Source organism: Pyrus communis, chromosome 13, assembly GCF_963583255.1.
Source record: "Pyrus communis chromosome 13, drPyrComm1.1, whole genome shotgun sequence".
In the NCBI taxonomy this organism is placed as follows: Eukaryota; Viridiplantae; Streptophyta; class Magnoliopsida; order Rosales; family Rosaceae; genus Pyrus; species Pyrus communis.
The window spans coordinates 19,685,243-19,704,337 of NC_084815.1; the positions used below are offsets into that span (position 1 = coordinate 19,685,243).

Below are 19,095 nucleotides of genomic sequence, written 5' to 3' on the forward strand. Positions count from 1 at the left end.
CTTTAAAAAGCAGCTTTTTTTCAAAGTTGAGGGTGAAAAAAAGCCCAAAACCAAGAGATGACAAGAAGCTGCAATTTGTAGCTTCCAAAAGCAGCTTATTTTCACCCACACACGGGTGAACAGTGTCCAGGTTTAATGAAATATACCATAACCCAAAACTGCCCCGAGGGTCTCGCCTTTCCTCCATAACTCTCTCCAAAATTTTCACCTTCACCGACGCTCTCGCCTTTCCTCCAGAACTCTCTCGCACGCTCTTCACCTCAGAGCTCTCTCGCATAACCCGAACCTCAGGCTCTCTCTCGTTCTCTCGTTCTCTCGTTCTCTCGTTCCGTCGTTCCAAAAACTAGCGAACTCGTTCTCGTTCTCCAGGTTTCTCCAGGTAAGCTTCTCATTTATTTGTTTGGATTTTTCAAATTAGGGATGGGGAGATTAGGGAAAGAGGGGTGGGAAGAGCAAAGGGATGAGGGAATGGGTGTCGGGAAAAACAATTGGGGATGGAGGGTGGGGAAAAATTAATTGGGGAAGGGTGATATGGTTTGTGGAAAAAATTAATTGGGAAAAAATTAATTGGGGAAAAAATTAGGGTTTGTGGAGGAAACAAAAAAGGTCTGCTTCTGATTCTGATTTGGGTATATGTCAGGGCTAATTTGCTTTGAAGAAGGTCTGCTTCTGATTTGGGTATATGTCAGGGATAATTTGCTTTGCTCTGCTTCTAATCTGTGAACTGTGCTCTCGATTTGTCATGTGCTTCTGATTTGTCATGTGTTTTTTGGGTCAAAATATTCCTCAGAAGTTCCGGGTTTATGTTGCAGGTGACACATTAGAAGATCGCAGGATTGAAGATCGCAGCCAAGAAGTCAGAGGGTTTATATTCTCCAAAATTCTGGTTTGTTTTCCTTGATATAATATAATAGCACAAGTTATAATAAATTTTATTATTACTCTCTTTGGTTTTTGCTGGAAAGCTGAATTTTTTTTTACATGATGCCATTGTATTTTCCCTTTCACTAATAACTGAAACATTATTAGCCCTTTTTTTCTTTGGCGGAGATTGTAAGACATGTGTTAATTCTTTGTGATATTTGATGTGTTTCTGTCCATTGTTCCATGATTGCTTGGTTTCTGGTTTTTCTCAGTGTGTTCTCATGCTGTCTGCATTATCTTTTTTGTGGTACGGTCTAAATTCTGAGAAGAGTTTCCTACTTTCAGTAGTTTGTGCACTCCTGAAGGCCGTCTTTTGGTGCAATCAGATTGTAATAAACAAAGTGAACAACATAATGCTAATTGGAAAAAAAAAACATGAAAACAAGAAAGAAAGGAACGGATTTAATCTAACCTGGTAACGTTTCAGCTAATGCTATTACTGTTAAAAGTATGGTCATACTGTTAAAAGTATGATCACAAGGCCTCACACATTCTGACTTGTTAGCTAATGCATTGTTAGCTCATTAATTAACAGTTTAATCTTTTGGGGTTCATTGGTTGTCTATTATTGACCAATAAAACACACACACCACTCACACTCTCATTCACGTGTAATGACGGCATTTCTCTTTAACAATAAAGTTTTCAGAGAATTATTAATGAGTATTGTCAAATGCTGGGATCAATTGAGGAAAATTAAATAACAAGTTAATGGATAGACGATGTTGAAGAACTTGCCTGAGGGGGTGCATGTTCAGAAGTTTGGAGTCGATATTCATGTATGATCCAGTCGGTTTTGTTGCCGTTAGGTGCCCGTCCCTTGTAGAACACCAGGGTCTTCCTCATTCCTATAATGTTGTCCTTTGAAAGCACTGCCTTGTCTCTTCCTGTTGCCTTCCAGAATCCAGCAGCTGTGGCTTTATTTGTCCGCGTTCCAGTCGGGTACTTCTTGTCTTTGTGACTGAAGAAGTACCACTCGTTCTGTTCACTGTAACCTAACCTGCATCTCGCTGTACCACACAATACATATACATAGTTCTCAAAATGACTGAATATGCTCATAATCTTATGAGATGTCAATAAAAACTCTTTTGTTTAGCCATTGATGAGTGATGACAGAGAGTAGCATTTGTGTTTATGTTGTTTCTATCTGTTTTGTTTTGATTTTGCTACCAACAAGCATCCGCGCATTTTTCCAATGTTGTTTTCTTTCTACACGTTGCCATATCCAAAATTTGTAAATATAAATATAGTATGAACACAAAAACGCCCTTAGGACCATATCTATTTATGCCATTTCGAAGTCAAGCTGCAAATGTTAAAATTAAGTTGGTTCTAAGTACGTTGTATGTCCCATGGTTCGATTTTGTATAGGTCAATGTCAACGATGACATCTAGGTCAATATGTAGTGAGTTGATCTTTCTTTTCAGGTAGTAACCCACAAGTTCTTCTTCTGTCGGGTGAAATCTGAAGCCTGGTGGAACACAAGATTCCATCTCCATTCCTAATGTTCAGTATGTAGACGCACCTGCATATCAGGCAAGGAAGTATGAGGAAGAGTAATTATTATACTTTTGACCAGCTATATATGTGCATGAGTGTTTATAGAGAGAGTACTACCAATCTTGTTGTAGTCATGTATATTCATCCATCATGTGAAATAAAAAGAGTCATGTGATCCATTTTTTTCTCACAGACGTATTGCCTATGTAACAGTCATGGTTGTCATTCCTAATCTTCTATATATCTAACATTTTGTACTCAAAGAAGACTGCTTGAAGCCAGGGACAAGTTCTTGGCTCTTGGTCGGCGGGGATGTTTGCCGTGCACTGGAAGCCTGTTCTAGGAAGTCAACTCTAAGGTTTATATAATACAAGGTAGTCTGTAATGTTAGACGTCCTGATTGAAGGCCTACACTCCATGTTTCTGCTGTTCCTCATGTGTTTACATATATTGACAGCTCTAGTCAACTTCCGGGCTTCCGTGATTAAGTAAATGATGGGAAATTGTGGCAGACTGTTCAATCTTAAAACGAAAACAACGCAGGAAGTCGTGGATTATAATCAGGAACTCGTGGGTTTTGCTTAAGCTTTCCAGTTCGTTTATATCAAGGCATTTGATATGGTTTCATTTATTTTGTGAAATTAGATATTTTTCTGTAAAGATTTTTTTTTGGAGTTCTGTAAATTGATTGCTCCTTTGGCTGTAAATTTGACAATGGTAAATTCTGGACCTTAATTTCAATGATTACCCAGTATTAATTGGTTATTGATTAGCATTTGTTTTCTGGAATTTGGACTCTGATCAGTTCAAAGGTTTTGGGAAGGAAGCGCTTTTTAATCAGGCCAATTGGGTCTTCCTGGCAATACAATGGCGAAAAATTTAAATACGAGTCCGATAGTTTTGGCAAGAAGCAAATGGGTTGTGATTGGGAGGTTAACACCATCCTAATATATTTTTCGAAGTAATTTAGTTATTTGTATTTTTCAGCTTTATGTGTCCAAGAGTTTTCAACTGTTAATTAGGACCTCGAAAAGGTTAATCAGTAGTGCTGTAGTAGCACAAAATGTAAACATCACCTTGAGTGATTAATATAAACTCTACGTTTTCGTTTTGAATGCTGAAGTTGGAAATTGCTTTGGTTAGGATACTAATGATCCGAAAATAACCTTGACTAAATTTCTTCTTTGTTGGTATAATATGCTGCCTCGTCATTTTGATGACCCCAGGGACTTTTGTGAAGAAAGCGATAGTAGTGATGATGATGATGATGAATATCAAAATTATCAAGTTGAAGGATCACATGAGATAGAGGCATTAAGAAATAGAATAACAACAAGTTTGATGAATGCATCTAATTAGACTACTTTCAAGTACATTAACAATATTGTACTAATGAATCCTAGCTATTCACTCTAAAATATTTCTATTAAAGTAGTTTGTCATACTAATTAATATTTAAGATAAAGTTTATAAATATTTTTCTTCTAAAAATAAAATATATTTAGTAATTCACTTTTATTTGTTAAGAAAATTAAATTAATAGCACATCTAGTAATATACCCTTTTTGGTCATTTCACACAGTCACAGCTGTTTTACAAAAAAGTTTACCAAACACTATGATACTGCTTTTTGTTTCCAAAAGCACTTTTACAAAAAAGTTTACCAAACACTTTGCTGGCTTTATTTCACAGCCGCTTATTCTCACAGCACAGCCACTTATTCTCACAGCAGCTTTTTTTCAAAGCACAGCAATACCAAACCAGCCCTAAGCCATGAGGTGTCAATTCCCGCAACTACTGGAGGAGTAGAGAGAGAAGTGGTCAAGTCTTGCAACTACGTACACAGTTTGAATCATACACAATTGCACGTACGTACGTACATACATATACATATGCTATTCATACCATATTTTTGTACCATATTTTCACACAATTTTAGGTAATATTTGATGTAGACAGCCACATTATTTAAATTAATTAGATTTTTAAATTTAGTTCATTATTTAATAAACTAATAATCAATAAAAACTAGTTAATTAAATGATGATTGTGGTATACGAGGAGTCTTTTTTCTTAATTTCCTTGGGTTTTGCAAATTTTTCATATGATATGCAAAATTTTCAAATGATTAATCAAATTTTTCTTAGATGATATAGAAATGTGGTATAAAAATATGATATGAATAACATTACTCGTACATGCATACATACATACACATGTAATGTCGGGGTTTGGGCTACGAGAGATATTGGGCATTTTGTAGGGATTAACTATTAAGCATCGTTTTGGTCTCTCCTTGGGTCAGGAGTGTGAATGGGATGTTTCTCCTCCTTTATTCATTTCTAATTTATTCTTGGAAGAATGTGTGTTGCCTTGATATGGCTTATTGTATCTCAAACTATGTAATGAAGTTCCTCAATCAACGAATCTACTATCTTTTCTTTTCAAAAAAAAAAAAAAAACCGCATACTGAATTATGTTTCCTAGTCCAGCCGTATGGGCCTAATTTCTTTTTAACACAATGATATATTTATATTAAAAGTGATAAAATAAATCAGTATCGAACTCGTCATCTATGAAATTCGAATTTAAGACCTCTTAGTTACAAATAAAACTGAATACTACTAAACTATAGCACTAAGTAACATTTTTTAATTAGCAGGGCACATCTCGAAAAAATATAAAAGAAGATGTAAATATATATTTTTCGGTCAAAGTATTTTACTTTTTGTCCATTAGAGAACTTTCTGAGGCAACAAACAATTTTAAAGCACTTCACATCTCTAATTATTGATGCTCTAAGAGGTCCTGCAATTGGACGCTTGGCGCAAAAAATAGAGGAAAAGAAAAAAAAAAAAAAAAAAAAACAACACTAAAGACACATGATTCCTTCCTCAATGATCACGACCTCTAAATTTAAGGACATACTATAAAAATCCCGATGTCCCCATGCTGTCAAATTTCTTCACATTATTTAGTTTTCGGGCACATGACATTTTTAAACACAAAATTGAATGAAATGTGGGAAACTTCTTTCTAGGGAAGACATGGAGAATTTTCATAATTTAGTCCAAAAATTTTGAAGCAAACAAAAAATCAAATTTAGAGAGGATTTTGACAATTACTCTAATAATTTGCAAGTGGGGTGATAATATCACCACATATATAAACTAAAAGCAGTGTAAGGGGGATACATGAAGAAGGACGTTGTACCTGGTGCTAAGCGTCTCCCCTCCTACACTAGTCAAAACTTCAGCTTGAAGGAGGACAAGACAAACCATCTTTATTGAGAACATGAACTAACGAAGATGGTGGTCTGTCGACTCAAGATTGAACACTCATCTCCGGAGATGTGAAAGACGCCAAATGATTAGCCGCCATATTAGTTGTTCTTGGAACCCAAGACCAGTGACATACTTGAAAAGACTCCCCCAATTGAGCAATTTTCGTAAGGGTGGGGAAAGCTTCCCAACTCCCATTTTGAAAGGATTTCCTCAAGCACAAGATTGTTTCCTTTGAGTCCGACTCCATGATCACCTTATTTAAACTCAACTGCTTAGCAAACATACATCCCTCCAACACCGCCAACGCCTCTGCCACAACAACATTAGAAGCCTTGATTAGGGATTTTCTAGCAGCAACAAACATAGAATTTTGATCTCGAATTACAATTCCAACATACCCATTTCGAGTACCGAAGTTCCAACTAGCATCCATGTTGATCTTAACACACTCTAAATCAGGAGGAGACCAAACAGTGGGTTGGGAAGAATCACGTTGCCCCCGCTGGATTGCTTTCAGGATTTTTTTCCATAGCTTGTTCAAAAACCACCAAAGCACAAGAAATAGCCTGAGTTACTTGTGTAGGAAAGATTGGCTTATGGATGAAGACAACATCACACCTTGCCTTCCATATGTGCCAGCAAGTAAAAGCCACTTGAGACATCAGTGTGGATTTCTCCAACTTAGAACCCAGATGAGAACTAATTAACGAATGTAACCAAGAGCCAAAAGTAGTGATTTCATCATTATTTATCTTGTAGTTTAGTTGCCCGCCAAACCAAATAGGCTCCACCCACAGACACAAGAGTAGAAGATGCTCCACCGATTCCTCATTGTCATTGCAGATTGGGCAGATTGGAGAAGGTGACGACCTTCGTTTGAATAGATCAACCATAGTTGCAAGGGCCCTGTGTAAAGCTTTCCATAAGAAATTTTTAATTTCTGGAGGCGTCTTCAGATTTCAAATATATTTCCAAACTTGACTGCTTGGCACACTAGAAGAATAGGGACATTGCAATCTGCTGGAAACCTCCATGTTATGTTGCCAATGGTAGCCCGATCGTATCGTATTCAACCCGTTCTTTACTAGCGGCCATACAAGCGTATCCATGCTCTACAGATCACCAATGTGTGTATCCTTTATCGCTAAATATTCATGGTCCGTAATAAAAGCTCTTATAAATTCAAGCTCCCATTGTTGAGTATCACAATCGATTAAAGATTCAACTTTTTGATTTTGACTAACAGAAACAGAACCTTGCGGTGAATGATGGCCATTGAGGAGAGAAGGGAGCCACCTGTCGAACCAAATCTTAACATTGAAACCATTCATAACCTGCCAATGGGTGTCATTTAGAAGAATCCCTCTCCCGTCTAACAAACTCGCCAAAGCCCACAACGCTCTGCATCCTCTTATAGCGTCAAGGAACGAGGTGGAAAGGAAGTACCTGGCTTTAAGAACCTAAACCTAGAGAGAATCTGGCTTATTAATAATTCTACAACATTGTTTAGCAAGTAGGGCAACGTTGAACTCTTGTAGATTCCTGAAACCAATAACCCCATCAGTTTTTGGCAAACCCATGGTCTCCCAATTAACCCAATGAGTTTTCCGTTCATCATGTTTTTGTCCCCACCGGAACCTAGCAATTAAACAATCAATTTCTCTACATATGTACACAGGAAACTTGAAAATATTCATTGGGTATAACGGAATAATTTCCAGGGTCATCAACAGCCTGCATACCAAGTATCTCACAAAGCTCACTTGCAATAATCGAAGGTGTATTTGCACTAAAATAAATGTTGGACTTCTGTAAACTCACTTGCTGCCCCGAGGCTGCACAATAATCATTTAGAATAAGCTTTGATAAATCTCGATTCTACCGCTGTTTGAATAAGATTTGATAAGACATCACTGACAAGAAGAAATAGGTATGGTGGCAATGGATCACCCTGACGTAACCCGCGGGATGGGGAGAATCTCCTTCCTGGCTGACCGTTTACAATTACTGCAAAGTCCACTGTCTTCACACAACTCATAACAAGATAATCCACTTTCTATCAAACCCCATTTTTGTCATAACTGCCTCTAAAAAATCTCATTCCACTCGATCATAGGCCTTGTTCATTTCAAGCTTGATACCTATCTCATATTTATGTTTCGTTTTCCTCAGTTTAACAAAGTGAAAGACCTCATGAGCAATGACAATATTATCATGTATTTGTCTACCGGCCACAAACGCATTCTGCATTGGAGAAATCAGGCTCGGGAGCAATGGCTTAAGGCGATTTGCAAGGACCTCCTATCTGTTAAACCGCCTCTTTTATTTCTTGATCCTCAATCGAGCATGTTAAACTAGAATTCATCTCCCGAGTGACCAAATGGTCGATGCTTTCCACTGTCAAACCCCAATCTCTCGGACCCTCTGAAGTGAATAACTTAATAAAGTGATCCTCCATCGTGGTTCTTATCCTATTCAGGTTATCAGTCCATCTGCCATCACTATCTTTTATTTTTACGAAACTATTATGCCTTCTTCGCTGAATTGTGGATTGGTGGAAAAAAGCAGTGTTGGCATCTCCTTCACGCAGCCATTTCATCCTAGAACTTTGCTGCTAGTATCTTTCCTCCTGCTCCCAAAGTTGATCAATATGAATAGACAAAGATTTGATTTGTTCAAAGTTGTCCTTCCAATTCATTTGTAGGTCGTCCGGCTGATGCCCAAGAGCTTCAATTTTAACCCCCTCTGACGGAATTTCATTTTACTCCAATTCAACAACTGACTGGGACATGCATTATTCTTTCTTTGCCATTTTTCCAGCCACCCACCTTCACACGTCTTCCCCCAGCAAGACCTGAGAATTTCCTTACACTCAGCTTCTTTAAACCAGAAAGCCTCATACTTGAATAAACGTATGGCCTTTTTTTTTTTTTTTTTTTGTTCAAGCATATATAGTTGTTGAATATTTCAAAGGTCGAGAACTGAAATTTTGGCGCAACAAATATATATATTGAAAAAAAAAAAATTATGTCTCTGTGCAAATAATCAAGCATACTCAAACTACAGCGATGCTATTAACTGTGGAGCACCAAAGACATCTCATAACCCTTTTGGGATGTGGGCAGACCCTTTTACTGTGTCAACCTGGGTTCGAGCTCCAATGCCAAGGCAATGCCCCCGTGATCATCAACATGATGGATATTAACTACATAGTTCTTGAAACCAACTCTAGTATTCCAAGTATATATTACAGTTGCTCGGCAGGACTATTGGACAACTATCCGTCCTCCTACTTCCGTTAATACCAGCATCAACTTCTCTCTTTTTGATTGTAGCTGGGCTACAAACGTGATCTTTTACTACGGTTGCAATACTAGTACAAATCGTATGACTGATTACCCAGCAATTGATCCTCGTTGCAAAGAGACAACCGTGACATCACTGTTTCGCATGTCACAAGTACCGTAGCTGATCCTGCTAATGGCAACTGCACAAATAGGGTCAATTTTCCGGTTTTGACAACTGCTGCTGGAGCTTTTGAGGCTACTGAAGTGAGTATATAATATGCTATAGACGAGGGTTTTGAATTGGAAATTAGGGTTGTTGAACATTTGTGAGGAGTCAGGAGGGAAGTGTGGGATTAGCACTTGTACTGGTGGATTCAGTTGCTTTTGCAAAGATCTGGCTGCTCATGCAATTGCAACCACATGCAATTCAACTTCAGCTAAATAATCAGGTATGTTATATGCATGCCTTTATTTTTAAGTCATTTAATTAATCCAGGATTGGTATATTATATTAGGGTTTGTAGAAATGTGCTTATCCAACTGCAGTCACAATTACCAAGCATTAGGTTATTTGCATTGATAGATTAAATGAATAAATTTGAACTCTTATTAATCGTCGCTTAGGTTGCAGACATTATCCGAAATTGCAGTCGGCATTGCACGAGAACTAGAATACTTACACCGTGGTTGTAACACAATGATTTTACATTTTGACATGAACCCACAGAACACTCTTTTATACAAAGATTTTTGCCCTAAAATTGCGTACTTTGGCCTTGCCAAACTATGCAAACCGAAGGAGGGCATTGTGTCGATGTTAGGCACAAGAGGAACTGCTGGATACATGACATCCGACCAGAATTATTTAGTCGGAACTTTGGAGGAGTGTCTCACACGTGTACAGCTACGGAATGCTGGTTCTTGAAATGGTTGGAGCAAGAAAGAATTTGGATTCCGGAGTGTCTCATACGAGCAAAATGTTTCTGCATTACGTGCATACAGATCTAGAGTTAGAGAACAATAAGAATGTTTTTGGGGCTATCGATCACTGAGGAGGAAAATGAAATAGCAAGAAAGATGTTGGTAATAAGCAAGTGGTCCGATCGGCCATCGATGAGCTAAGTGGTGGAGTATTGGAAGGACCCCTTCAATCCTTGGAGATTGCACCCAAGCCTTTCTTGTTTTCTCCTACGACAGCTGAAGAAGACTCTTTGAGTACATCCCAACAGTCTGATGCAACAAGCTAGGGCAACTGTTTTTGGTAGCAGCTCTTTGGTAATTAGGAATTCCAGTTGAATTGTAAGAAAAGTTTGCTTTGTGAAATGAAAATTGTTTTCATGAATAATCCTATAGAAATTAGGAAAACCGTCTCTGTTTTCACATTAAAAAATGTCTGAATGTAGTTCCTAAATGTTTGAAATGGTACCAGGCATTGTATATTTTTGATTAATCTTAGTTAAAGATTGAATCTTGAATCATAGACTTTTAGAAAAAACTGAAGTTCTTCGAGAGAGAGAGTTGAGAAGTCAAGAGTCTGTGTTCATTTCAATTCAGCCGAAGAACATAAAGCATTGCAAGGACTATATCAAACCTTTTCAGATTACAAAACAGAACCTATACTCTAGGAACCTAGAACCTCTTCTCCAGTCATTAATTGACTTTGGAGGATATCATCCATCCACTTGGAAGAAGATGGAGAACACAGTACAATTAAAAAACCAGATAAGAACCCAGCTGTAAAAGTTCTAAAAACAGAAACTTAGCCGTTGCACATTTTAAACCAAACGGCTACTTGCTAAAAATAGCAAGTTCTTCACTTCTTCGATTTCAGAGTTCTCTTCACTTCTTTCTGCAGGATTGTCATCTGCAGTTCGACAATAAGCTTGTATGCAACTTACATCTCAACAGCCTCTCCTAAGCTGCTTACTGGCTTCACTCCAAGTCTCAATCTCAACTGATTAAATCTATCTTTTGGCAAGGCTTTTGTAAATATGTCTGCTAGTTGTTCTTCACTTCTGCAGAACTGCACATTGATCATCCCTTCTTGCAGAGCTTCCCTTATGAAATGATATCGCCTGTTTATATGTCTAGTTCTCTGATGAAATACAGGATTTCTGACCATAGAAATTGCTGACATGTTGTCACAAAATAAAGGTGTTGCCTCAGTTTGCATTTCCCCAAAGTCATCAAGAACAAATCTCAACCAAATTGACTGTGCAGTTGCCTCAGCTGCTGAAACATACTCAGCTTCAGCTGTTGACAGTGCAACTGTGTTTTGTTTCACAGAGGCCCAAGAAAATACCCCACTGCCAAAACTGAAAGCATAGCCAGAAATGCTTCTGCTATCATCTTCACTACCTGCCCAATCTGCATCACAGAAACCAATAAGGATTGCAGACTTGTCTTTCACATATTCAATGCCATAGTTTAGGGTCCCTTGCACATATCTCAGTACCCTTCTTGCCACTCCCAGATGCTTCTTAGTTGGTCCATTCATAAACCTTGATAACAAACTTGCAGCATACATAAGATTAGGTCTAGTTGCTGTTAAGTACAGCAAGCTTCCAACTATTCTTTTGTAAAGCCCTTCATCTGCCAACTCACTCCCATCCACCTTTTTAAGTTTCTCACCAGTAGATAAGGGAATGGACACAGGTTTGCAATCTTCAAGGCCAAATTTCTCAAGTAGAGATTTGGGATACTTACTTTGGTGAATAAATACACCTTGATCAGTTTGTAATATCCCCATACCAAGGAAGTGATGCAGGAGACCAAGATCTGACATTTCATATTTCTGCATCATCTCCCTTTTGAACTCACAAATCATCTTGTCACTGCTTCCAGTATAGATAATGTCATCAACATATATTGAGACAATTATCAATCCTCCTTCATCATCAGATCTTGTGTATAGAGTGGCTTCACTTGTACTTCTTTTGAATTTACACAGAGAGAGATAAGCATCAATCTCACTGTACCAGGCTCTAGGTGCCTGTTTAAGTCCATATAAAGCCTTCCTCAACCTGTAGACTTTTTGACCTGCATTTCCCAACTCAAAACCTTCAGGCTGCTTAACATACACTTCTTCATCAAGCACACCATTCAGAAAAGCAGATTTAACATCCAGTTGAAACAGCTTCCATCCCTTTTGTGCTGCTAAGGCAATGAGAGTTCGAATTGTGTCTAATCTTGCCACAGGTGCAAAAGTTTCATTGTAGTCAATCCCTGGTTTCTGTGCATACCCCTTTGCTACAAGTCTGGCTTTGTGTTTTTGCACTGTTCCATCCAGATTCAATTTTGTTTTAAACACCCATTTCACACCTATAACAGGTTTATCAGCAGGTCTCTCAACAAGTTCCCAAGTGTTGTTTTTCTCAATCATTTCCAATTCTGCATTCATAGCTTCTTGCCAAGCTAAATCACTTGCTGCTTCTGGATAAGTCTCAGGTTCTATAATGCACATGTGACACCTTGCATATATATCTTCTAGAGTTTTCAATTTCACTGGAGTGGAGCTTGGTGTGGAGCCTTGACTGTGATTTTCACCATTCTCCTCAACTGTCTCATGAACAAGAGTGTTTGAATGAGAACTTCCAGCACTGTTATTCTGGAAATCATCAGTTTGTTCCTCTCTACCTTCTTCTTCATAGTCAAACCCTTCAAGATTTAAGTGAGTTGAAGTAGGCTCCACTTGATCATTTTTCCAATTCCATGACTGTTTTTCATTGAAGATTACACTTCTTGAGAGTACTATCTTTTTTGATTTCAGATCATATACTCTATATCCTTTTTCACAGCTCCCATATCCCATGAACACTCCTTTCCTGGACTTCTCATCAAACTTGTGTCTCAGATGTGGAGAAACATGAGTATAGCATACACAACCAAAGACTTTCAGGTGCTTGATTCCAGGTTTTCTACCTGTGAGTGCTTCAAAAGGAGTTTTCTCTATAACAGATGTTGTAAAACATCTATTTTGAAGATATACTGCTGTGCTTACAGCTTCTGCCCAGAACTCTATAGGCATTTCTTTCTCAACCATCATAGACCTTGCCATTTCACCAATCGATCTATTCTTTCTCTCAGCAACTCCATTCTGCTGAGGAGAGTAGGCAATAGTCAGTTGCCTCTCCATTCCCATGCTTGCACAGTAATCTAGAAACTCATTTGAGGTGTATTCACCACCTCTATCACTCCTTAGCTTCTTTAAACTGAATCCACTTTGCAGTTCAACAAAAACCTTGAATTTCTTGAACACATTGAAGGTGTCAGATTTGTTTCTGAGAAAGTATACCCAGCACATTCTTGAGAAATCATCAATGAATGTGATGAAGTATCTATTTCCTCCAATGGACTCATTTTGCATAGGTCCACACAAATCTGTATGCACCAATTCAAGTGGGCAGCTTGCTCTCCAAGCTTTTCCTTTGTCAAAGGATTATGTGTGATGCTTGCCTGATACACAACCTTCACACACATCTCTCATTTCTGTCAAAACAGGTAGTCCAACCACCATTTCCTTCTGCTGCATTTTTTTCATACTGTTAAAGTTCAAATGTCCAAGTCTTCTGTGCCATATCCATGAATCCTCAACCATAGAAGCTTTCCTTGCTGCAGGAGTTATGGATTCCAGTGAGAGAGGGAAGCATCGATTTCCTGCCATAATCACCTTTGCCACAACATTATTAAGACTGTTATCATCAAAGATCACTGCCATATTACCCCCAAATAGGACATAGTATCCATGCTCCATCATTTGACCTACACTTAGTAAGTTTTCATCCAAGCCAGGAACCAGCAAAACTTCATTTATATATCTTTTCCCACGCTGAGTTTCAACCACTAAAGTGCCTTTTCCAGTTGCTTGTACAAGATCACCCGTGCCCATTTTAACTTTACAAGTCACAGATCTGTCAAGATTTATCAAAGTAGACTCTTGTGATGTCATGTGGTTGCTGCAAGCACTGTCCACAAACCATACACATCTATCTTGCACAGTTGATGAGTGACAGACATAAAACATGGTTCCTGTAGTTATTTCTTCTTCCTTTGCACAGTGAGCAACTTGCTTGTGACCATCACAGTCCTTTGCAATATGACCAAAACGATTGCACTTTCCACATTTTGGTTTTCCTTTGTATCTGCACACACCAAAATGAAATTTCTGGCACACTTGACACTGTGGTTTCACAGAACTTTGACTACTGCTCCCTTGCTTGTTCTGTGAATTGAATCTGTTGTTCCAATTTCCTCCTGGATTATTGTTCCAGCTTCCACTCGGAGACCAGTTTGATCCCTTCTTGTTTTGTCCCTGCCACTTTTGATTTGGCCTACTCTGAGAACCTTTGTAAGTGCCAGTGACCTGATTGTTTCCAACTCTGAGACTACTAAAAGCCCTCTCAGTTCCTATCAGTCTATCCCTTTCATCATGTAAGTCTTCCCTTTTATCATATACTTTGACAGATGTAATAACTTCTTCTACTCTAATAACATCCAGATCTCGAGTCTCCTTAATAATAGACACAATGGATTTATACCTCCTACTTAGACTCATCAATAATTTCTGCACAATTCTTTGTTCAGTCACATCTTCACCAAGAGACTTCAGATTATTCACAATTCCAAAAAACCTACCCAAGTAGTCATCTAGGTTTTCACTATCTGTCATTCTCATATATTCAAAGTCAGCCCTAACAGCTTGAAGTTTCACAGCTCTTACCTTTTTATCTCCTCTGAACTCTCTCCTCAGAATGTTCCAAGCCCCTTTTGCAGTCTTCTCATTTCTGATACGAGGAAAAAGCTCATCTGATATAGCTCCTTGTATAAGGCTCAACGCCTTGGCGTTTTTTATTCTTTCCTCTCTGGAGATGGTTGGTGGTTCCACTGGAATTTGCTCAGTCTCGCTATCCTCCTCTCCAGAACCTTCTTCCTCTTCAGAAATCTGCTGAACTTGTACACCGAGTTCCACTACATCCCATAGATCATGCGTTATGAGGATAGTTTCCATCTTGACAGCCCAAAAATCATAGTTTGCACCATCGAACTGTGGAGTTCGTAAGTCTCCACTGGAAGAACCTGATCCCACCATTTTCTTAGTGAGTATCAGTGAAACAACCAATAAAGGAACCACCTTTATCCCTTCTGGGATCTTTTTCTAGGAGGAACCTCACTCACAGCTTTACTCCCTTCTTCGGAATCAGACCAGTAGCTCTGATACCATGTTTGAAATGGTACCAGGCATTGTATATTTTTGATTAATCTTAGTTAAAGATTGAATCTTGAATCATAGACTTTTAGAAAAAACTGAAGTTCTTCGAGAGAGAGAGTTGAGAAGTCAAGAGTCTGTGTTCATTTCAATTCAGCCGAAAAACATAAAGCATTACAAGGACTATATCAGACCTTTTCAGATTACAAAACAGAACCTATACTCTAGGAACCTAGAACCTCTTCTCCAGTCATTAATTGACTTTGGAGGATATCATCCATCCACTTGGAAGAAGATGGAGAACACAGTACAATTAAAAAACCAGATAAGAACCCAGCTGTAAAAGTTCTAAAAACAGAAACTTAGCCGTTGCACATTTTAAACCAAACGGCTACTTGCTAAAAATAGCAAGTTCTTCACTTCTTCGATTTCAGAGTTCTCTTCACTTCTTTCTGCAGGATTGTTATCTGCAGTTCGACAATAAGCTTGTATGCAGCTTACATCTCAACACTAAATCCAATGAATTTTCCAACCGAAAAAAGATTATGAAATACGAAAGACTTTTGTTTGATTCCTCTATGATTTGGTTGATTTGTTTTCTCATCATATGTGTTATCACCCTCTTAAGAAGGAAAATATGAGCAAACCTTTTCTTAACACAGAACGTAATAGGGTTTAGGGATTAGCATAATATTATACATATGAAATATGTTTCCCTCTAATCGTGTTCAATAAAGTACACTAACTAGCTAATCTAGATACTTTTCTTCTTAATGTTGAAAGAGGTTCATCCGATCTCTCTCGTCCGTCGTAGTAGTTTTACTACGCCACCGAAACCGACCACACCGAGTGGAGTCACCGACAATAGTTTCTGTGGACGGAACGGCCGGTGTAGCTTCCATCGCGTTTTCTTCTTTTTCCAGAGTGCTATAAACAGATGGATAGCGTACAGTAGCGCCAGCTGCAGAAGCAGACTACAAACCAAGTTATCGCACCAAGGGGTTTTCCACGTGGGGCCTTCCAAGGTACATATACGGGCAAAAAAAAAAGTAAGGAATAAAAACGAGGTCCTACCGGGAGTCGAACCCAGGTCGCTGGATTCAAAGTCCAGAGTGCTAACCACTACACCATAGAACCAATATGTTAACAATTGACAAAACACGGTACATATAGGCTCCAGTATAATCCTATCATATTTCTAATATCAACCATTTTTTATCGGGTTAAAAATAGTCAAATGTCATGTTTGACCAATTGGCCTCCTTGGCTCTGGTATAACAAGAATATTTAGTATATTTATCTATATTTGTAGATGAAAGCTTTTAGACTCTCATATATAACGAGTTAAATACGTTATTATGAATGACCCATAGTACTTAAAGCATAAGAATTTCAAATTCACTTGAAGATATGAGAAAACCGCAAAGTTGTTTATTGAATAATATGAAAGCTAACGCAACAAAGAATGTATCTCTAATCGACTACAACCCTAGGGTTTCTAGGAAGGGAAATGCTAGGGAGTAGAGAGAATAAATTTGGAGATAAAATTTGTAAACTAAATGATGTGTTACCAGTAGGAATGATCATGTTTATCAATGCTTAAGTAATAAATCAATCATCAACTTACATGTCCTTTAGTTTTCAAAATTTTGTTTACAAATTTAGTTTTCCTACACTACAAGAAAAATGGGCCAAGAACACAATTAATTTATGTCCCTTTCAATTTCATTGAGCACAAATACATATCTGTGCATTTTGAGTATCATTGAACACAAAACTATTTTATATGTGCTCGCTAAGCAAAAGGAACACTGGTTTGTGCCGAAAATGAAGTGTATTTGTGCCTACTTGCATGTGTCACCTTTAAATGTCAGAAATGAGGTTTGATTATTAATTTACGAAAGCACAATAAAAGTTTTCGTGCTCTCGGATGTAATATATTTAAATTAAAAGTAGGTTTTCGTGTCTATTTAACTAGTTCACACCTTTCCTCTCTCTCCCCCCTCTTAAACTCTACTCCTCGTCCTCTTCAGCAATCTTTAATTCTTCCTCCCTCCCCCTCTCCTTCCTCTTTCACGCAACAAAGCCGCTGTCCACTCGTCACCAACGACCGTCTAATTATACCTCTAAAATCCTCTTGTCGTCCTCTTTCCAACTCCCAAGTTTGTTTCTCCAAATTCTTAGCCAAATTTCCTCAATTTCGCATCTAAGCAACGGTGATCGTGGGCTTTCCTGCCAATTTCCGGCAAAGGCTGTCGAAATTGGACCTCAATGCAAGAGGTAAAAATGATCTCTCTTTCCTCTTCTTTCTTTCTCATCTCTTTTTCCCTCTCTCTCATCTATCCTTCTCCCTACTTTCATGTTCTGCTCTGCCTCCCTCAGACTCTCTTTCTCTCACCTCTGTCTCTCTCTCCGACTCCCTTTCTCTCTCTACCTTCCCAGATTTGGTCCATCTTTATTCTCTCTCTACATTCCCAAATCCCAGATTCGGTCTCCCTCTAATTCTCTCTTATTTGATTTGATTTTCAAAAAATATATAGATCTATTTGATTTTATTTCCTACTATTGTCTTCTTCAAGCTACATTGATTTGGATTTGATGAAGGAGAATCTTCGAGTCAGAAAGACGTGGGCAAGCAAAAAAGGAGGGTCGCCGGAGGCCGCCCTAGAAACCACCATTGGCATCTTCACCATCGAGGTAAATTCTCCTTCTTCCCAAATTTTCCCTTCAATTTTCTTTCACTTTCTCAGTAACCAAACGGACAATTCAATCCATAAAGTTTGTATCTTTGACATTATTTGTGTTTTCAAATCGTTAACAATAGTAGCTTTATTACAAACACTCGCCGAGGATTTGCAGGAACTTCATCGGGCTCGCTCGCAGAGGATATTACAACAACGTAATGTCACAGAATCATCCAGGTTTCGTATTTTCTGGTTTTGTAGTGTATATAAATATTAGATATATATATATTACTGACGGTTAAATTGGAATTGGGGTAGGATTTCATAGGGCAAGGTGGTGATCCCACCGGGGCAGGAAAGGGTGGCGAATCCATTTATGGGTAAAAAAAAATTCCCTTGAATTTACCCATAATGTATTGAAATTTGCTTTTTTTTTTTTTTTTTACCCCCGATTTTAATTAGATTTGAGAACCATAGTGAAGAACTTGTTTTGTATAATAAGTTTGAGGACGAGATAAAACAAGAGTTGAAGCATATTGGAGCTGGCATCTTATCAATGGCGAATGCTGGTCGGAATACAAATGGAAGCCAGTTCTTTTTCATGTTGGCACCGTGCCCATCATTGGATGGTATGCTAATTTTTACCCAGTAATGTTGAGACTGTTTTTACTACTATATGTGCAGTATTTGACTTTTTGTTTTACTTAATCTGCATAAAAGTGATTAAAAAGCAGTAAGCGGTTTTGCCTTAAGATGGTATGTGTATCTTGCGAACAATGTGGTTTGGTGGACTTGTGACCTATTGACTTTAGAAGTTATTTGCATGAGACATCAGTTCATCGCTCTGTGACCTATTAAAATATCTGGAGACTGAAAAACAGTTCTTGCTATAATACCATTTCTTTGTGATTTTGCTATGAGGATTTTATGATTTGACATGCACATGCAATCTGAATATAGTTATGAGCTGTATTAGTTGACGTTCAGGTGACTATAATAATCTACACCATCACCACTAGGATTATGTTTGAGCTATAAAGTGACTAAAGTAAAACTCCTACCCGTTTCTTGATTTAGCATTCTTATGAAAGATTTTGACTATGTATGTTGAACACGAGGTTGTGAGGGTATAAAACCGGCTCCCTGCACTGAATAATTAAAAAAAAACCTCAATGTATTTCAATTTTGTGACTCACGTGATTCCTGC

The 19,095-nt window shown here is 38.1% G+C and overlaps 1 protein-coding gene, 1 non-coding gene and 1 pseudogene across 2 annotated transcripts; 1 reads left to right on the forward strand and 2 right to left on the reverse strand.

Moving 5' to 3' along the window:
- Positions 1-1,632: 1,632 nt before the first annotated feature.
- On the reverse strand, positions 1,633-2,427 carry LOC137712314 (NAC domain-containing protein 30-like). Its single transcript, XM_068451414.1, has 2 exons — positions 2,268-2,427; positions 1,633-1,934 (listed from the first exon to the last, which is right to left on the reverse strand). Exons 1-2 carry the CDS (start codon positions 2,425-2,427, stop codon positions 1,633-1,635), a joined length of 462 nt encoding a protein of 153 aa, XP_068307515.1.
- A 5,226-nt stretch (positions 2,428-7,653) lies between these two features.
- On the forward strand, positions 7,654-10,405 carry LOC137712315 (LEAF RUST 10 DISEASE-RESISTANCE LOCUS RECEPTOR-LIKE PROTEIN KINASE-like 2.2; annotated as a pseudogene).
- Positions 10,406-16,269: 5,864 nt separating this feature from the next.
- TRNAQ-UUG (transfer RNA glutamine (anticodon UUG)) lies at positions 16,270-16,341 on the reverse strand. Its single transcript has one exon. It is a non-coding gene; the product is annotated as a tRNA-Gln (tRNA).
- Between the last annotated feature and the right edge of the window lie 2,754 nt (positions 16,342-19,095).

Coding starts and splice junctions, on each gene's coding strand:
- LOC137712314 (XM_068451414.1), bottom strand. CDS start 2,427: ATGGAGATGGAATCTTGTGTTCCACCAGGCTTCAGATTTCACCCGACA. Junction 1,935..2,267: donor CGAACCATGGGACATACAAC/GTACTTAGAACC, acceptor TGTGTGGTACAG/CGAGATGCAGGTTAGGTTAC.